Source organism: Schistocerca cancellata, chromosome 3, assembly GCF_023864275.1.
Source record: "Schistocerca cancellata isolate TAMUIC-IGC-003103 chromosome 3, iqSchCanc2.1, whole genome shotgun sequence".
NCBI lineage: Eukaryota > Metazoa > Arthropoda > Insecta > Orthoptera > Acrididae > Schistocerca > Schistocerca cancellata.
In genome coordinates, this window is record NC_064628.1 from 560545059 (window position 1) to 560561880 (window position 16822).

The 16822-nt window shown below is 43.4% G+C and overlaps 1 protein-coding gene and 1 pseudogene across 4 annotated transcripts in view; one reads left to right on the forward strand and one right to left on the reverse strand.

Annotated features, from left to right (window-relative positions):
- Nucleotides 1-327: 327 nt before the first annotated feature.
- On the reverse strand, nucleotides 328-445 carry LOC126177531 (5S ribosomal RNA; annotated as a pseudogene).
- A 526-nt stretch (nucleotides 446-971) lies between these two features.
- The window catches only part of LOC126176801 (acetylcholinesterase-like), a 239290-nt gene continuing 223439 nt past the window's right edge, over nucleotides 972-16822 (forward strand). For all 4 annotated transcript variants that reach the window (XM_049923979.1, XM_049923981.1, XM_049923982.1 and 1 more), the window contains exons 1-3: nucleotides 972-1080; nucleotides 2754-2888; nucleotides 11407-11683. In XM_049923979.1, the coding sequence (XP_049779936.1) occupies nucleotides 1018-1080; nucleotides 2754-2888; nucleotides 11407-11683 (475 nt within the window). In that variant the 5' untranslated portion in view covers nucleotides 972-1017. The remainder of the gene's footprint in view (nucleotides 1081-2753; nucleotides 2889-11406; nucleotides 11684-16822) is intronic.

The window sequence follows — 16822 nt, forward strand, 5'->3', positions numbered from 1 at the left end:
AGAGTGTGGTTACAGCACCGAGCAGCCTCAGTTCTCTACATAAATACACTGCCCGGTCACATTAATGTGACCACGTGCCAAAAGCCTGGAATAATCGCCAAGGATAGATGCGTTCTTGTGTCGGTCCACAGTTGCACCTCTTTTCGCGCTTACACATCTCCGCAGCAGCCATCCTCGGCTCACAGGCGTCACTGGATGCTGATATGGAGGAACATGTGGCCAGCACACCGCTCGCCAGGCCGTATGTCAGTTTACGAGACTGGGGCCACTACTTCTCAATCAAGTAGCTCCTCAGTTTTGTCTTACAAGGGCTGAGTGCACCCCGCTTGCCAACAGCGCTCGGCAGACCGGATGGTCACCCATCCAAGTGCTAGCCCAGCCCGACAGAGCTTAACTTCGGTGATCTGATGGGAACCGGTGTTACCACTACGGCAAGGCCCTTGGATTATTTTTAATACACTATATTTTTAATATTTCGCTCAACTGGTCAGACTGAATAAATCCTCTTATCGACAATGACTTCGCTGAAGGAATTAGCTAACGTTTCCGACACTCTGCAAGATGATGAATGTCAATGCCGTGACCCCACCCAAAAAAATGAAAAGAACACTTCATGACTTAAACGATGTTACAGAACAACTGTATTTAAAGCGAAATAGGAAACAAACTAATTCCAGATTCCTTCGGTGAACATTTCCTAAGCCAGTGTAACAAAATTGTGAACCGAGAAAGCAGTTAAGTCTGAAAATTCTTAATCGTCAAGATGCGAGTCTATATAGTGTTTATATTTAGAGTTCTAACAAGAAACAATTTTTTTTTAAACTCCTATGTTTTCCACTCGAACTGTCCTTCCTCTGTTCAATAGTGCCTCTCTTATCAGTTGAGTAACAGACGCCAGCATGTTATCTAATCAGGTTATACCCGCTACCAGCTGGCCTCCATATAAGAGCTTCCGCTCCGCAGTCAGCTTCACTGATCGCCCATTGACGCCACGATTCGTTGGAAGCACCAGCAGACATGGAGTTGAGACTTCCATCGTGTCTATGGTTAACGCTCCTCACCATAGCATCTTTAGCAAAGGTGAATATCGTACACATTGTTTCAGCAGAAACACTTGTCAGTTACAAAGTGATCAGAAGAGTGTATTAGTATTACATGGGCTCACAAGATATTTAAGTGCAGAATATTTACTCGTACGTCATCAGGAGTAGATTTCTGTTACAGGGGAAATGCTTATACCCTTACAGAATATTTCGTTGCTTTTCTAAAGCACCTTTCCGTACTGTTTTAGACTTTCCACGCAAGAAGGATACTGGAAATTAGTTTCATTACGCAAAGAACGTGCACACCAACAGTTTTGAGAAAAATTCAATATATTTCGACAATTTCGTGACTTGTTAATCGTCATACTATCTTTAAGCAGTTTCTGCGGGTTATGCGTCACGCTGTACAAAGTCCTGTTCCAGGTATCGTTAATTGTACCCGATGGACGCTGTGACCTGGCCATACATGCCTACACTATTTTGACCTCAGAAACTTTCTTCAGGTTCTACACTGACCTGTTTGTAATGACGTGAATGTCAATAGTATGTTAAGATTGTAACCATTCTCTATTTCTACGTCTTCCGTTTCCGAGGCATTTTTCGGACATGGCATAAACTGGGAATATATAACTTACAGTCACTCCATGACTGGACAGGATAGCTCCTTTGAAATTAATAGATTCATGGGATAGAAAGGAGCGTGAGCGACAGAAACTGGGCCATTGAGGACACACAATGTAGGTTGTTATGGAGGCTGAGATGCGGCATGCGGCAAGAACCTTAGGACTCCACCAGTATATGTACAGGGACTCCCACCTGAGGGTCGTCAGGCGCATTCTCTCTGGTATTTCAGTAGATACTTGAAATTTAGTTTTTGCGTCTTATAGTTGGACTCAGCCCAAACAAATGCCGGTCGTCACGTCTTTTACGCGACACCTAGTATCGTCGAAAAGCTTCAGTTTGTTTTCCATTACAAACAAAATGATTTTTTAAGTGTAATTTTACGTGTCCATTCGATAGAGCTGTCTCAGATTAGTCTAGTGTGATATTCGTTTCATCGATGTGCAATAACAGGAACAGTAGAACTCTGAGAACATCCAGTGCTCCAGCAGTAACAGCGCTACCCTGGCCCGCGTTGACTGCTAGCGGCAAGCATGAAATGCTGCAGCGTCTTCGCTGGATTGCAGGTTATTTTTCTACTTTTACTGTCCGTATTACCGTTAGCCGATGAAACGATTATCGCACTAGACTAACTTCGGAATGTGAACTTTGACTGCGGAAACAATCCGCCTAAAGGACGCGGGGAAAATGCTGTATTTTAATTAATTATTTATGTATTTATTTTGTCAAATTCTTTTGGTGGTGCAGAGTTTTGTCCGGTCAATTGATGTAGAGAAGGCATTTATCATTTACTAACATCTTACACATGGTTTCTACTGAACTTCCCCTCTTTTCTAGGCTCGGAGTGAGGTAGCGCAGCGGTTAGAAGACCGGACTCTAATTCTGGAGCACGACAGTTCACATTCGCGGCTCCGCGCCCATTTTCCGTGTCCTTAAATCGCTGAAGGCAAATCCTGAGATGCTTCCTTTCAAAAACCACGGACGATTTCCTTCCAGATCCTTTTTAATCCGACCTTGCGCTCCGTGTCCAATGGCGTCATTATCGACGGGGCGTTAAACATTCATCTTGCTTGATTTTTTTTGTTATAGGGAGAGGATGTGCTGGTGACTGTCAAGCAAGGAGTGCTAAGGGGGACCACAGCCACGAGCGTGTACAACGTGTCTTACACGTCCTTTGTGGGCATCCCGTATGCTACGCCGCCATTAGGGAAACTCCGATTCCAGGTAAGTGTTCACCTGATGGAGAGTACATCTGTACATTTGTGACGAAGTGTCTCGCAGCACACAGTCTCTAAGATAAAAAATGGTTCAAATGGCTCTGAGCACTATGGGACTCAACTGCTGAGGTCATTAGTCCCCTAGAACTTAGAACTAGTTAAACCTAACTAACCTAAGGACATCACAAACATCCATGCCCGAGGCAGGATTTGAACCTGCGACCGTAGCGGTCTTGCGGTTCCAGACTGCAGCGCCTTTAACCGCACGGCCACTTCGGCCGGCTCTCTAAGATACATTTGTTCCAGTGGAACGAGAACTGTTAAAAGGCTGCAAAACGAAAGCGTATCGAAACATAGTCAAAATGTAGCAAATTTTTGAAAATGAAACCTGAAGACGCGGTTTCTGAAAAATAATTATGTTGGAACATAGAAAGTATTTGAAACTGACGAATGTGACGTGCCAGTTTACGATAATACAACTAACTTCCATACGAAATGTGATTATGCTACTCAGCATTTTGCACTCGTTGTGAGGTTCAAATGGCTCTGAGCACTATGGGACTTAACATCTATGGTCATCAGTCCCCTAGAACTTAGAACTACTTAAACCTAACTAACCTAAGGACATCACACAACACCCAGCCATCACGAGGCAGAGAAAATCCCTGACCCCGCCGGGAATCGAACCCGGGAACCCGGGCGTGGGAAGCGGGAACGCTACCGCACGACCACGAGATGCGGGCACTCGCTCTCGTTGTGAGGCATGAAACTGATTTAGGCTGTGTGCAGGGCCTATAAACAACTAAATTCTGAACCCAAATAAATTACGTCACAAATCCATATCATGGATTTCATCGATAACATTAATTAATTAAACTGGCTGCAACCAATCTAGGAAATTGCTGTAAGAGTTTACTTACGCTAAAGGTGCTGTGTTCCATCTAACAAATAATACGTCAAAACATTTATTCAAAGTACGTAGTTTATTAGCAAATACAATTTCCTGAGTTCCCAATTCACAATAACGGTCATCAGCCACTTTTGTCCTTGTGACCAACTTAATTTCGGCAGGCCTGCTCAAAAAACTAAATTTTGGAAATCTAAGCATCAGTTCAGAACTGGATGTGGTTTCCCTTACAAACCTATGTACACACATGCCTCTAGCCATCAGATTAAGGATTGTGAGGTCACAAAACAAGTATCAATATGTACTCATAGAAGTTAGCTGCCAAGAAGAAAGCACTAATTTAATTCATGATACTTTGAACATGAAAGAGATTAACCGTAAAATTAGTTAGAATGTATAAAAAATGTGCAGCAAAAATATCTGAGCCAGTCATTCTCTCCATGAATCTTCTAACGTCTTAGTAAATTAAAATAAATATAATACATAAAAACTTTAGAATGAGTGAAATGACATGCAAAGTATCTCCTGCTAAAGGAATTGTTGTACTGATTAAAAATGGGGCTTAGATTTTGCAGGTCAGTAATGTTTCCAAAATTTGTGAAGAATTTAATATTGTAGGTAATATTTTATCTATATTAATTCGCTTGATGGGAGAGTGGAGGAATGGAGGGGGAAACCCATCATGTCTTCAGTGCAACGTTGCCACATCTACACGGGGGGGCAGGGGAGAGGGCTTGATGGAGGGTCGGTCATCTTGAACAAACTAAAATTAGCGTCGTTCTGTCTGTATGTCCCCTACTAGTATGATGCAGACTGGCTATCCAGCAGTACCTGACACTAGAGCTGGATGAGCACCTCCGTGACAATTTCGTGCATGCTAAATCAACCGGTAACGAAACGTGCTACTCTGCTTTGAATCTCATTATTTCCTCTATCAATCCCATCTGGTATGGATTCCGAACTGACAATTAGTATTCAAATATTGGTCACACGAATGGTTGGTGAGCGGCACCTCTTTTGTCTCCTCAGGATTCTTCCAATGAATCTCAGTTTGGCACGTGACTTACCCATCGTGAATTTAATGTGGTCATTTCGCTTCAAATCGTTTCGTATGCATAGTCCTACATATTTTATGGAAGTAACTGCTTCCTGCAATTTTTCTGCAATCTGCTGTCGAAACAATAACGGCTATTTATGTCTATGTATACACGGTACGTTACATTTGATTATGCTGTGGTTCAATTGCCTCTGCATGCACCAAGCGTCAATTCTCCGAAGGTCTTTTTGTATTTTGCCACAATCCACTGGCGGTGTGTCTCCTCTGTATACAACAGAATTATCTTCGAAAAGTCTCAAGGAATTTCTGATGTTATTCATTAAGTTTTTATACTCACTGTCAAATGTAATGGTCCTACAACACACCCTTGAACATACGCCCAAAGCTATTGTACTTTTACTTCTGAAGACTTCTCGCAGTTGAGGATGATGTGCTGTGTTCTTTTTGCTAGGAACTCTTCAGTCCTGTCACACAGTTGGTCTTACCATCCAGACACTTTAAGTTTACTTATTAGGCTGCGGTGCAGAATTGCATCGAGCAACTTGCGAAAGTCAAGGAACAACACAATATTTTGTTCAACACCAAAAAACAACACTCTGAGGTACTAGTTTAAAAGCATAGTATCCAGAGTAATAGAAAAATCCAACCAGAGCTCATCTCTTAGATAAACCGAGTCCGTTGTGAAGTCTGTCGTCGTTAAGTGCGAGCTACAGTTGAGAGCTGGACATGCCGTGCATATAAGGAGCTCTGTTTCTTTGTAGCTTCTGCTTAATTTATATTTCACTCCGGAATAGTCAACTCGTTGTATGACCTGACGGCTGGAAACGTCGCCTTCACTTGCTGCATCACTCCTGCGACATGTTTCGGATGTGATGCGCCACGCACATGGTTCATAGACAGATCGTGTCGTCCTCATTGGCTACCATTTCGCCGTCTCTTACTGTATGGGTGGTAACAGATTCCGGCTAGTCAGTTTCCCAAGACAAGCTAGCTGTCACACTAGAAGATCTATTTTGCTATTTGGGCAACAAAATAACTGATGATGGCCCCAACAGAGGAAATATAAAGACTTGCAATCGTAAAAGAAGCGTTTCTGAAGAAATTTCTTAACATGGAGTATAGACTCAAGTGCTAAGAAGTCTTTTCTGAAGGTATTTGTCTCGAGTATAGCCATGTATGGAAGAAGAACATGGACACAAACAGTTAAACAAGAAAAGAATAGAAGTTTTTGAAATGTGATGCTGCAGAGGAATGTTGAAAATTATATGGGTATATCACGTAACTAATATGGAGGGACTGAACTGAATTGGAGAGACAAGAAATTTATGGTACAACTTTACTAAAACAAGGGATCTATTGATATGATACATTCTGAGACATTAAGGGATCACCTATTTAATATTGCCTGGAAGTGTCGGGTGTATAGGGGCGGGGGGGAGGGGGGGGGGAGGGCAAGACATGAATACAGTAAGCCGATCCTTCTGAATTCAGAGGAATGTAGATTGCAGTAGTTATTAAGACATGAAGAGGCTTGCGCACGATAGAGTAGGATGGACAGTTTTAACAAACCAGTCTTTGACCTGAAGACAACAATAACAACAAAGTGTCATAACGGCGTTAACGAAATGTGTTAGGGAAGTGGAACTATAAAAGGCACACAGGGACCCCAGAAAATAAGTTACAATGTCGTCCCCAGCTAATGTTACTGAGCAACAAGAGTGGTGCATTTTCAGACCTGCGTACCAGCCACTGGGTTTCCAGCAGACCCGTGCGTCACAGTGTGCGAGTTACGTGTCGCGGCAACTATAAATGTACTCCAAAGTTGAAATAAGTGGGCCAGTAGGATTCTCGTGTGAAAAACGTCTAAATTTCAACCAGATTCAGAAATGTTGCCAACAACTTGACCAAGCTCGCAAAGAAGTTGGTGACGCTGATCGGGGAGGGAGGCTATGGACACAACAGGCCACAGACGACTGCGTTCAGGCAATCGAGGATCTGATTTTCAGCAACCGAACAAGAAAGAGATTTCCGAACGATGAGGATATTCACGCGGCAGTCCTCGGATAGCGGATAGTCCAGGAACTTAACGATAGGTAGAATGTTTCGAGAGGACTTAGAGGAACTTGGTGACTATGTTAAAAATTAATATCATGAATATCTGTCACTTTGAAGTGTAGTGAAAACAGTGACATCAATATGTTTCACTTTGAAGGGTAGTATAGCATTCATTAATACTTGGCACATCATAAAAAGTGTAGCTTAACTTTAAATGTCCGCTCTTACTAAATTGTCACTGTCGTTTGCCTCCATTTGTTACTTTCATTAAATAATAGTTTTCTATCTTTAATAGGGATATTAATAACCATTCTCCTTTTCATTGACGTACTACGCCTGGTGGCTGAAAAATAATTTTATTTATCTCTAACACTAATTTTTTCTTCCCTTCATTTCCATCCTGATGTCAGGTCTGACGAGTGATACTAGCGGCCTTCTGTACCAACTTTACCCTGTGAGCAAAGGGACGCTAGCACCAAAGATAAACAAATTTAGCAGAGAAGAGGGTGTCATATTGCTCACTGCCGAGGAGAAATAATACCTCCCTCCCCTCAGTGAATTCGAAGAGAGTCGTTGCCTTTTAGTTCCGCCCTTTAGGGCAAACTTGGGCTGGCTAGCAAACTGTGCGGACGTAGCTGTATGCGGCTCCTCATTTTATAGTAAAAAGAAGGTATCAGAATGTACCGCTTAGTCGTGCACAAAGCTAATACTGTTACCTTCAGAGTCACTTCAGTCAGAAAAACTTTAAATAATGTTTTAATTGTCATTATTTTGGTGGATTAGATGGTAAAAGGATGGGACTTGGCCGGTGCACTTTTAATTGCACGATCTACTTGAATTACAAGAAGTGAAATATTGATGCACCGACACCAATTTTGTGGAGAAATTTTACTGTAATTTGAGTGTTTCCTTTGTGCTTAGTATCCGCCTGTGTCTACATGTTATTTATTATTGTGCCAGATCAAGGCACTCCTAGAGATCAAATTTAATAATTTTATGTTTCGTACGAGCTTATTTGAGTGCTATTTACTGTCGATGACACGTTTCGTACAGGGAATTTGATCAATTTGAAGTGATTTTGTTGTAAGTTCAGCTTGACCAAGCGTTCTCACGTTTAGCGTCCACCGCATATTTAATGTTGACAACGCAACCATTATTAATCCTCTCGTATCCACTCTAAATTCAACTTATGTCCAAGTTTAAGTACGGATGTTTTTGAAACTTCATGGCAGATTAAAACTGTGTGCCCGACCGAGGCTCGAACTCGGGACCTCTGCCTTTCGCGGGCAAGTGCTCTACCATCTGAGCTACCGAAGCACGACTCACGCCTGGTCCTCACAGCCTTACTTCTGCCAGTATCTCGTCTCATTTTTTATTTTGTTTTATTCTTCTTCTTCTTCTTCTTATTATTATTATTATTTGACGTTTAGACCTCTCGTTGTCGTTCTACGTCAGTATCAGCTTTGGGGCCACGTGGATAGATTTCACTGTGCATTTTTATGTTGTTGTTAAACTGACTTAAAGAATATGATGCGGATTATACGAAAGAAATTGAACCAGTGATACGTTGTTCCAATTCTAACGGACTTGCCGCAGTGGTATCACCGGCTCCCGTCGTATCACCGAAGTTAAGTCTTGATGGGATTGACTAGCACTTGGATAGATCACCACTAGGTCTGACGAGCGATGTTAGCAAGCAGGGTGTGCTCAGCCCTTGTGAGGCCAATTGAGGAGTTATTTGTTTCAGAAGTAGCGGTTCCGCTTACGAAAACTGACAATGGCTGGGAGAGGGGGCTGCTGACTACGTCCCCCCCCTCCCCCCCCCCATTGCCCCGTGTCCGCATCCAACGATTCTTATCAGGTTATGACCAGCCAAAGAGTTAGAGAACATGTGTTTAATGGTCACATATAGCCGAGTGAAGGTCGTAGCACTGTTGACGTTGCTCTTTACATTACGTAGTTTTTGGTACACGCCCTGTATCGAACTAGCATGAGCGTGGATTTGACGTAGCGTGCTTGTTGTGTTGATGAGTGCGATATCAGTATCTCACCCCTTTCCCATCAAATCACGTGCAACTATAGCTGTATTCCTATAGATACCAAACTCAGAAGTCGTTGAAGGCATAACCACATTCTGTGAGCTTGAATAATGAGGCAAAGTGTCACTTTATTGTTCTTTTACTTTAAGATAAAATAAACGTGAATTTCAATGAAGGTAGACCTTTTCATTGCTACTCCCCCCCTAATCTAAGTTCAAAAATGGTTCAAATGGCTCTGAGCTCTATGGGACTTAACTTCTGTGGTCATCAGTCCCCTAGATCTTAGAACTACTTAAATCTAACTAATCTAAGGACATCACACACATCTATGCCCGAAGCAGGATTCGAACCTGCGACCCTAGCGTTCGCGCGTTTCCAGCCTATAGAAACTAGAACCGCTCGGCTACTCCGTCAGGCTAATCTAAGTCCAATGGAAATAATTTAATCGAATAATCACTCTTCTAGTCATTGATAATGAAAGTGTTGTCCTCATTAGGTAATCAAAATAGGAATCCTGTAAGAAAGCAATCTACGGCAATTACAAAGTGTTACAAGCTCCTGTACTTTAAGTATTGTGCAATGGTAAATCGTCACTCTAACTGTACCCGTTGCATTGGTGGCGCAGTGGTTAGACACTGGACTCGCATTCGGGAGGACGACGGTTCAATCCCGCGTCCGGCCATCCTGATTTAGGTTTTCCGTGATTTCCCTAAATCACTCCAGGCAAATGCCGGGATGGTTCCTCTGAAAGGGCACGGCCGACTTCCTTCCCAATCCTTCCCTAATCCGATGAGACCGATGACCACGCTGTCTGGTCTCCTTCCCCAAACCAACCAACCTCTATAACAGTTTAGAGAAGGGATTACATTGACCGTACGCAAATAGATTCTCGAGGTTATTCTCTGAATTTTGAAGCCAGTTCTAATCTATGCTATACAATGAGCAATAAGACAAGAGCACGCCTATCAATGAGCAAACACTATCTCTTAGTTGAGGAACCAGGCTGTAATCTTCCAGTACAAGCAGTGACACACGACTAATATCTTAGATAAGTTATTTTCTCTGGGTGTTTAAGTCAATAAGATATTTTCACCGAACATAAGTTACATTTTTACTGTAATAACAACAATACAAAATATCCCAGGAACGTAAATCTCCGTGTACATTATATCTGTTTGAGTTTATATGTAAGCAGAAGAACAAAAGCGGCACAAAGAGAATGTATTACTCTAATGTGCTGTATTTTTCATTCCACGTTTACTTAGTATCACTAATCTCAGTACGTACTTTCCCGACAAATAATCGTACTTAGCGTATTACACTACGTGTTTTCATGTTTTTCACATAATCTAGTCTTGCTTAACTGATTGTGAAGCCAAAATCATCTAAAATTCAGTTAATCTGCTAAATATAAATTCAAAACACGTAGGGTTTAGCCAACTGACATTTCCTATTGTACGTGCTTCATACTTTTTATACGATAACAAAACGCTACTTTGAGAAGAAATTAACCTGATCCAGGGCGGAAGAGTGAGAGAGTGAGTGAGAGAGAGAGAGAGAGAGAGAGAGAGAGAGAGAGAGAGAGAGGTTTATTATTATAGCCGTTATTGTTATTATTTTTTTTTGTTTTTATCTCTCCATTTGGGCCATTATCTGTTATTTTGTTGCCAAAATAGCAAAACCTATCTACTAATTTAAGTGTCTCGTTTGCCAATCTCTTTCCCTCAGCACCACGTGACTTAATTCGACCATATTCCATCATTATTCTTTTACTTTTGTTGCAGTTCGTCTTATACCTCCCTTTAAAGTTACTGTCTATTCCTTTCGATCGCTCTTCCAGTCTTTTGCTGTCTCCGACAGAATTACAATGTCATCGGCAAGTCTAATAGTTTTTATTTCTTCTCCATGAACTTTAATACCTACTCCAAATTTTTCTTTAACTTCTTTTACAGCTTGCTCAATGTACAGATTGAATACCAACAGGGATAGGCAACTACCCTGCCTCACTCTTTTCTCAACCACTGCTTCCCTTTCATGCTCCTCTACTCTTGCAACTGCTATCTGGTTTCTGTACAACTTGTAAATAGCCCTTCGCCCCCTGTATGTTACCATCTTCAGAATTTCAAAAAAGAGTATTATCAACGGTCTGCAAATCTTGTGTACGTTGGTTGACTTATCTTAACGTATCTTCCAAGATAAGTCGTAGGGTCAGTACAGCATGACATGTTGCTACACTTCTCCAGAATCCAAACTAATCTTCCCCGAGGTTGGCTTCTACCAGTTTTTCCATTTTTTTAATTGAATCCATGTTAGTATTTTGCAACCATAACTTATTAAACTGATAGTTTGATAACTTTCGTAACTGTCAGCAACTGCTTTATTTGTAATTGGAATAATTACATTATTCTAGAAGTTTGAGGGTATTTCGCTTTATCGAATTTGAAATTACTCGACAAATTCATTACAGGCTCCGCAACCGGCAGCAAACTGGGAAGGGATACTCAACGCCACCGAGTACGGCAGTGACTGTGTCCAGGAAAGCGGCACGGGCTCGGAGGACTGCCTCTACCTGAACGTGTACGTGCCGGGTGTGCCGGAGGAGGGCGCCCAACTGCCCGTCATGTTCTGGATTTACGGCGGAGGGTACAGAGTCGGCAGTGGTTCTGGAAAAATGTCCAGCCCAGAATTTCTCGTCTCCTACGGCGTTATATTCGTCGCTTTTAACTACCGCCTGGGACCGCTTGGTAAGTATTGCTTTGAGAGAATCCGATCTGAGGGTAGTGTATTTGATTACCGGTCAAAATGTCCTGAATCGTGTGTTAGATCTAAGGAAGTGGTTAAATTTTGAATAAAGTGTATCAGAAATACCTATCAAAGACTTTCAGTTTAAGTAGTTACCGTCATTCTGTCAACGGTCTGTTCAAGGAGGGCGTAGAAGCGGATAAAGTGTCAGGTCTCTTGCCTCTATAGTGGGAAACTGCCCTAAGAGATGCAGAGTTGGCAGTTAGCAATGGCATTAAGAAGTTAATGGAAATCATTATAATAAATCAGAAAATAAGCATCCACAAGGATTGTGCCCTATAATTGAAAAAAAGTCGTGACCATGTCGCCTTTGACAAAATATTTCGGATTAAATCACCATTTGGATATCTGAATGGGACTACCAAAGGGGGAGGTACCCATGCAAACAAGATTAAAAGACCATCAAACGTGTACACCTCACGATACGGAGCGTGGACTGTTAGAAGTCTGAACCTCGAAGGTAAAACTTCTAAAATCTGAAAAGGGAAATGAAAAAATTCACACTAGTTGCAATGGGGACCTCTGAAATGAGATGCTAAGAAGGTAAGGGTTTCCAGTGACACAAATATAGGGTAATATCAACAGCAGTAGAAATAGGAAAGTAGGGTAAGATCAGTGTGGGAGCTGTCATAAAATAAGGAAGAGCTTCGGAAGGCACTTAACAAGGATTCTGGGTTATTAGCTTTTAATGCTGAACAGGATCCTAGTAGTACTGGAGCTCAAAATTGCTTAGGCTTCCTTGGACACTTCCTGACAAACTGCCTCTTGGCTTCTGTTTCAGGTTCTTCGGCCGACGTTTGTATGATGATTTTTGTGACTTTCGTCAGCATGAGTTTCTGGCATTGTCAAAGCTTCACCTTCCATCGCTGGTGGTTGACTGGAGCCGAGCTGGAGGCCGCAGATTATATGTACCTGACGTGCCAACGTCCAAGTGTTTTTCCGTGGTAATTTCCGGTACGGTTCTCCTGTTGCCGCCTGAAAAGATCGTTCACTGCAGCACGAGAATCCAAGACCCGTTCACCTTGAGGTTTTCTTCTTTCTCGTTGAAGCTATTGACATGTTTGCATATTTCTATAACTTCACTGAACAAGTGTGTGTGATATCTTTTATCTACAGCAATGACTTCTGTGTTGGCGAATTTTACTGTGTGGTCGGTCTCATACAGCGTGTGCTTCGTCACAGCCGATTGTTCCACCTGTCGGTTCTGATCTGTGATCCTGGTGTTGACCGATCGTTCAGTCAGTATATAGTGTACCATATACATGCGGAAAAGGTTTTATTGTTTCAGTCACATCAACATAAACTTTTCCGCATGTACATGCTATACAACATATTCCCGACACTGCACGTGAGCACCACTTTTCCTTTGCGATCTGAGCCACTCTTGTATCCTCTTTGTCGGTTTACAAACAGCCTTTACTCCGTATTTGCGCAATACACGTCGATGCTGTCCGTCACTCTAGGAGTATATGGCAGAAAGGCCATACACTTTGATGTTGCTTCTTTGTTTAACAAAGTGCCACTCAGAGGCTCTCTGGAGCACATAGGTTCAATTTTCCAGCAAGACATCACCAAGCTCTATTATGAATGTCTCACTATGAGTTGTTTCACTTAGAATGGCAACTTCTACGAACAGCTCCAAGGCGTCGCCATGGGTAGTTCTCTAAGTCCAGTGGTGGTCAACTCCTTCATGCAACATTTCGAAGCTCATACACTGGTCTTGGCACCTTGTAAACCTAAGGCGAGATTCAGATACGTTGTGATACCTTAGTTGCGTGGAGAAATGGTGAGGAACAGTTCGGTGACTTACTAAGACACTTGAACAGCCTCCATGCCAACATAAAATTTACCATGGACTCAGAAAAGGAGAAGCAGCCATCCTTTCTATATGTGCTGGTCACAAGGGATGGTTCAAAACTGGGACACAGGATGTATCGAAAATTGACACACACGGACCGATACCTTCGCAAACTGTCAAATCACCACCCGAGCCAGCAATGAGGCATGATTAATACGCTCATAACGAAAGAAAGACGAATGTGTAAGCCGCAGCACCTCAGTCGCGAAATGCGTTCTGAGGAGCAGTGGATACTCCACCAGTTGCATAAGAAATGTCACAGAGTCAAACACAAGGCGAAGTGAGACTCCGGAAACAGAAACATTGGGCACGACCTTTCTGCCATACAGTCCAGAGCAGTGGACAGAATCGGTTGTACACTCCTGGAAATTGAAATAAGAACACCGTGAATTCATTGTCCCAGGAAGGGGAAACTTTATTGACACATTCCTGGGGTCAGATACATCACATGATCACACTGACAGAACCACCGGCACATAGACACAGGCAACAGAGCATGCACAATGTCGGCACTAGTACAGTGTATATCCACCTTTCGCAGCAATGCAGGCTGCTATTCTCCCATGGAGACGATCGTAGAGATTCTGGATGTAGTCCTGTGGAACGGCTTGCCATGCCATTTCCACCTGGCGCCTCAGTTGGACCAGCGTTCGTGCTGGACGTGCAGACCGCGTGAGACGACGCTTCATCCAGTCCCAAACATGCTCAATGGGGGACAGATCCGGAGATCTTGCTGGCCAGGGTAGTTGACTTACACCTTCTAGAGCACGTTGGGTGGCACGGGATACATGCGGACGTGCATTGTCCTGTTGGAACAGCAAGTTCCCTTGCCGGTCTAGGAATGGTAGAACGATGGGTTCGATGACGGTTTGGATGTACCGTGCACTATTCAGTGTCCCCTCGACGATCACCAGTGGTGTACGGCCAGTGTAGGAGATCGCTCCCCACACCATGATGCCGGGTGTTGGCCCTGTGTGCCTCGGTCGTATGCAGTCCTGATTGTGGCGCTCACCTGCACGGCGCCAAACACGCATACGACCATCATTGGCACCAAGGCAGAAGCGACTCTCATCGCTGAAGACGACACGTCTCCATTCGTCCCTCCATTCACGCCTGTCGCGACACCACTGGAGGCGGGCTGCACGATGTTGGGGCGTGAGCGGAAGACGGCCTAACGGTGTGCGGGACCGTAGCCCAGCTTCATGGAGACGGTTGCGAATGGTCCTCGCCGATACCCCAGGAGCAACAGTGTCCCTAATTTGCTGGGAAGTGGCGGTGCGGTCCCCTACGGCACTGCGTAGGATCCTACGGTCTTGGCGTGCATCCGTGCGTCGCTGCGGTCCGGTCCCAGGTCGACGGGCACGTGCACCTTCCGCCGACCACTGGCGACAACATCGATGTACTGTGGAGACCTCACGCCCCACGTGTTGAGCAATTCGGCGGTACGTCCACCCGGCCTCCCGCATGCCCACTATACGCCCTCGCTCAAAGTCCGTCAACTGCACATACGGTTCACGTCCACGCTGTCGCGGCATGCTACCAGTGTTAAAGACTGCGATGGAGCTCCGTATGCCACGGCAAACTGGCTGACACTGACGGCGGCGGTGCACAAATGCTGCGCAGCTAGCGCCATTCGACGGCCAACACCGCGGTTCCTGGTGTGTCCGCTGTGCCGTGCGTGTGATCATTGCTTGTACAGCCCTCTCGCAGTGTCCGGAGCAAGTATGGTGGGTCTGACACACCGGTGTCAATGTGTTCTTTTTTCCATTTCCAGGAGTGTATATTCCGCAAACGAGGCGTAAAGACTATTTATAAACCAACAAAGAAGATAAAAGAGTGTCTCAGATCAGTGACTTGCAATGTCGGAAATATATCGCATACTACATAGATGCGGAAAAGTTTATGTTGGAGCGACTGGAAGATCAATCAGCATCAGGATCACAGAACATACGCGACATTGCAGGTTGGCGTAGGTGGAGAAATTGGTCGTGGTAAGGCACGCGCTGAGCGGAGCGACCACACAGTAAAATTCGCCGACACGGAAGTTATTGCTATAGAGAAGAGCTATCACACCCGCTTGTACAGTGAAGCTGTAGAAATACACAAACGTGGCAATAGATTAAACGAGAAAGAAGGAAACCTCAACGCGAACGGATCTTAGACTCCAGTGCTGCAGCGAAGGGGAGAACCGTATCGGAAATTACGATAAAAAAGCCCTTGGACGTTGCCGTAAGGGTACACATAATCTGCAGCCACGAGCTCGACACCAGTCCACCACCAGCAATGGATGATGAATCTTTGACAGTGGCAGCCACTCGTGATTGTAAAACGTCATAAAAATTACCAAACAGACGTCGGCCGAAGAACCCGAAACTAAAGTCAGCAGGCAGTTAGTCAGTACTGTAGCTGTTAGTGTTGGTCATTATTAAGAAGTAAGATCTTTCTTGTGGTTCAAACAAGAAACTACAGGCGCAGATTAATAAAAAGAGATTTGAATCAGAAGATTCCTAAAACGCAAATGAAAGTTTTTGAAACGGAGGAAGTCAGTTCACTGCTAATGATAATGTGGATTCTAGCAATGAAAATGAGCCAGAAGCTGTGGGCTATTATGAAAGGAGAAGAACTCATTGTTGTCACGGTAATTTGAATCATGAGGCTGCAGAAATCGAAGGGTTGCTCGGTTTCTTATCCGAGTGTTTCAAGTTTTCAGAAGTATGTCTTATAGTTTCATTTTGTTCTAAGTTGGAACTATTTTATGTGGCGGTTTCTCGCACTTCTCTTCTGATAATAAAATTGAGTTTGTGAATAGCTATTTAGAAAGTAAATCTACATGCGCATGTATGCCTTAGCTAGAAATTGTGTCTCAAGAGGTCTTTTATCATTTGTCTGCGGCACTACAAACGAGACAAACTATCATATTGGAGATGTAAAATTTTGATCATTTGGTTTCATAAATTCTACTCTGTTGTTTGAACATTATTATTTAAAAGTTTATTTTTGTACAATCCTTACTAATCTGCTTAATTGATTCGTAACTGTCTCATTAAAGTTTCGTCTAAGTTGCACGCAGTTATTCTTGCTGGTGGATTAGAAGGTTTTTCAGAGTCTGCTCTAAGAATTAGAGTATCACGGTAGTATAAGTGATAATCAGATTTCATCTGTGATCTGTGGCTACAAAGGAATCAAAGTCATTATCATAGGTAACATGACTTGCCTCGTGATA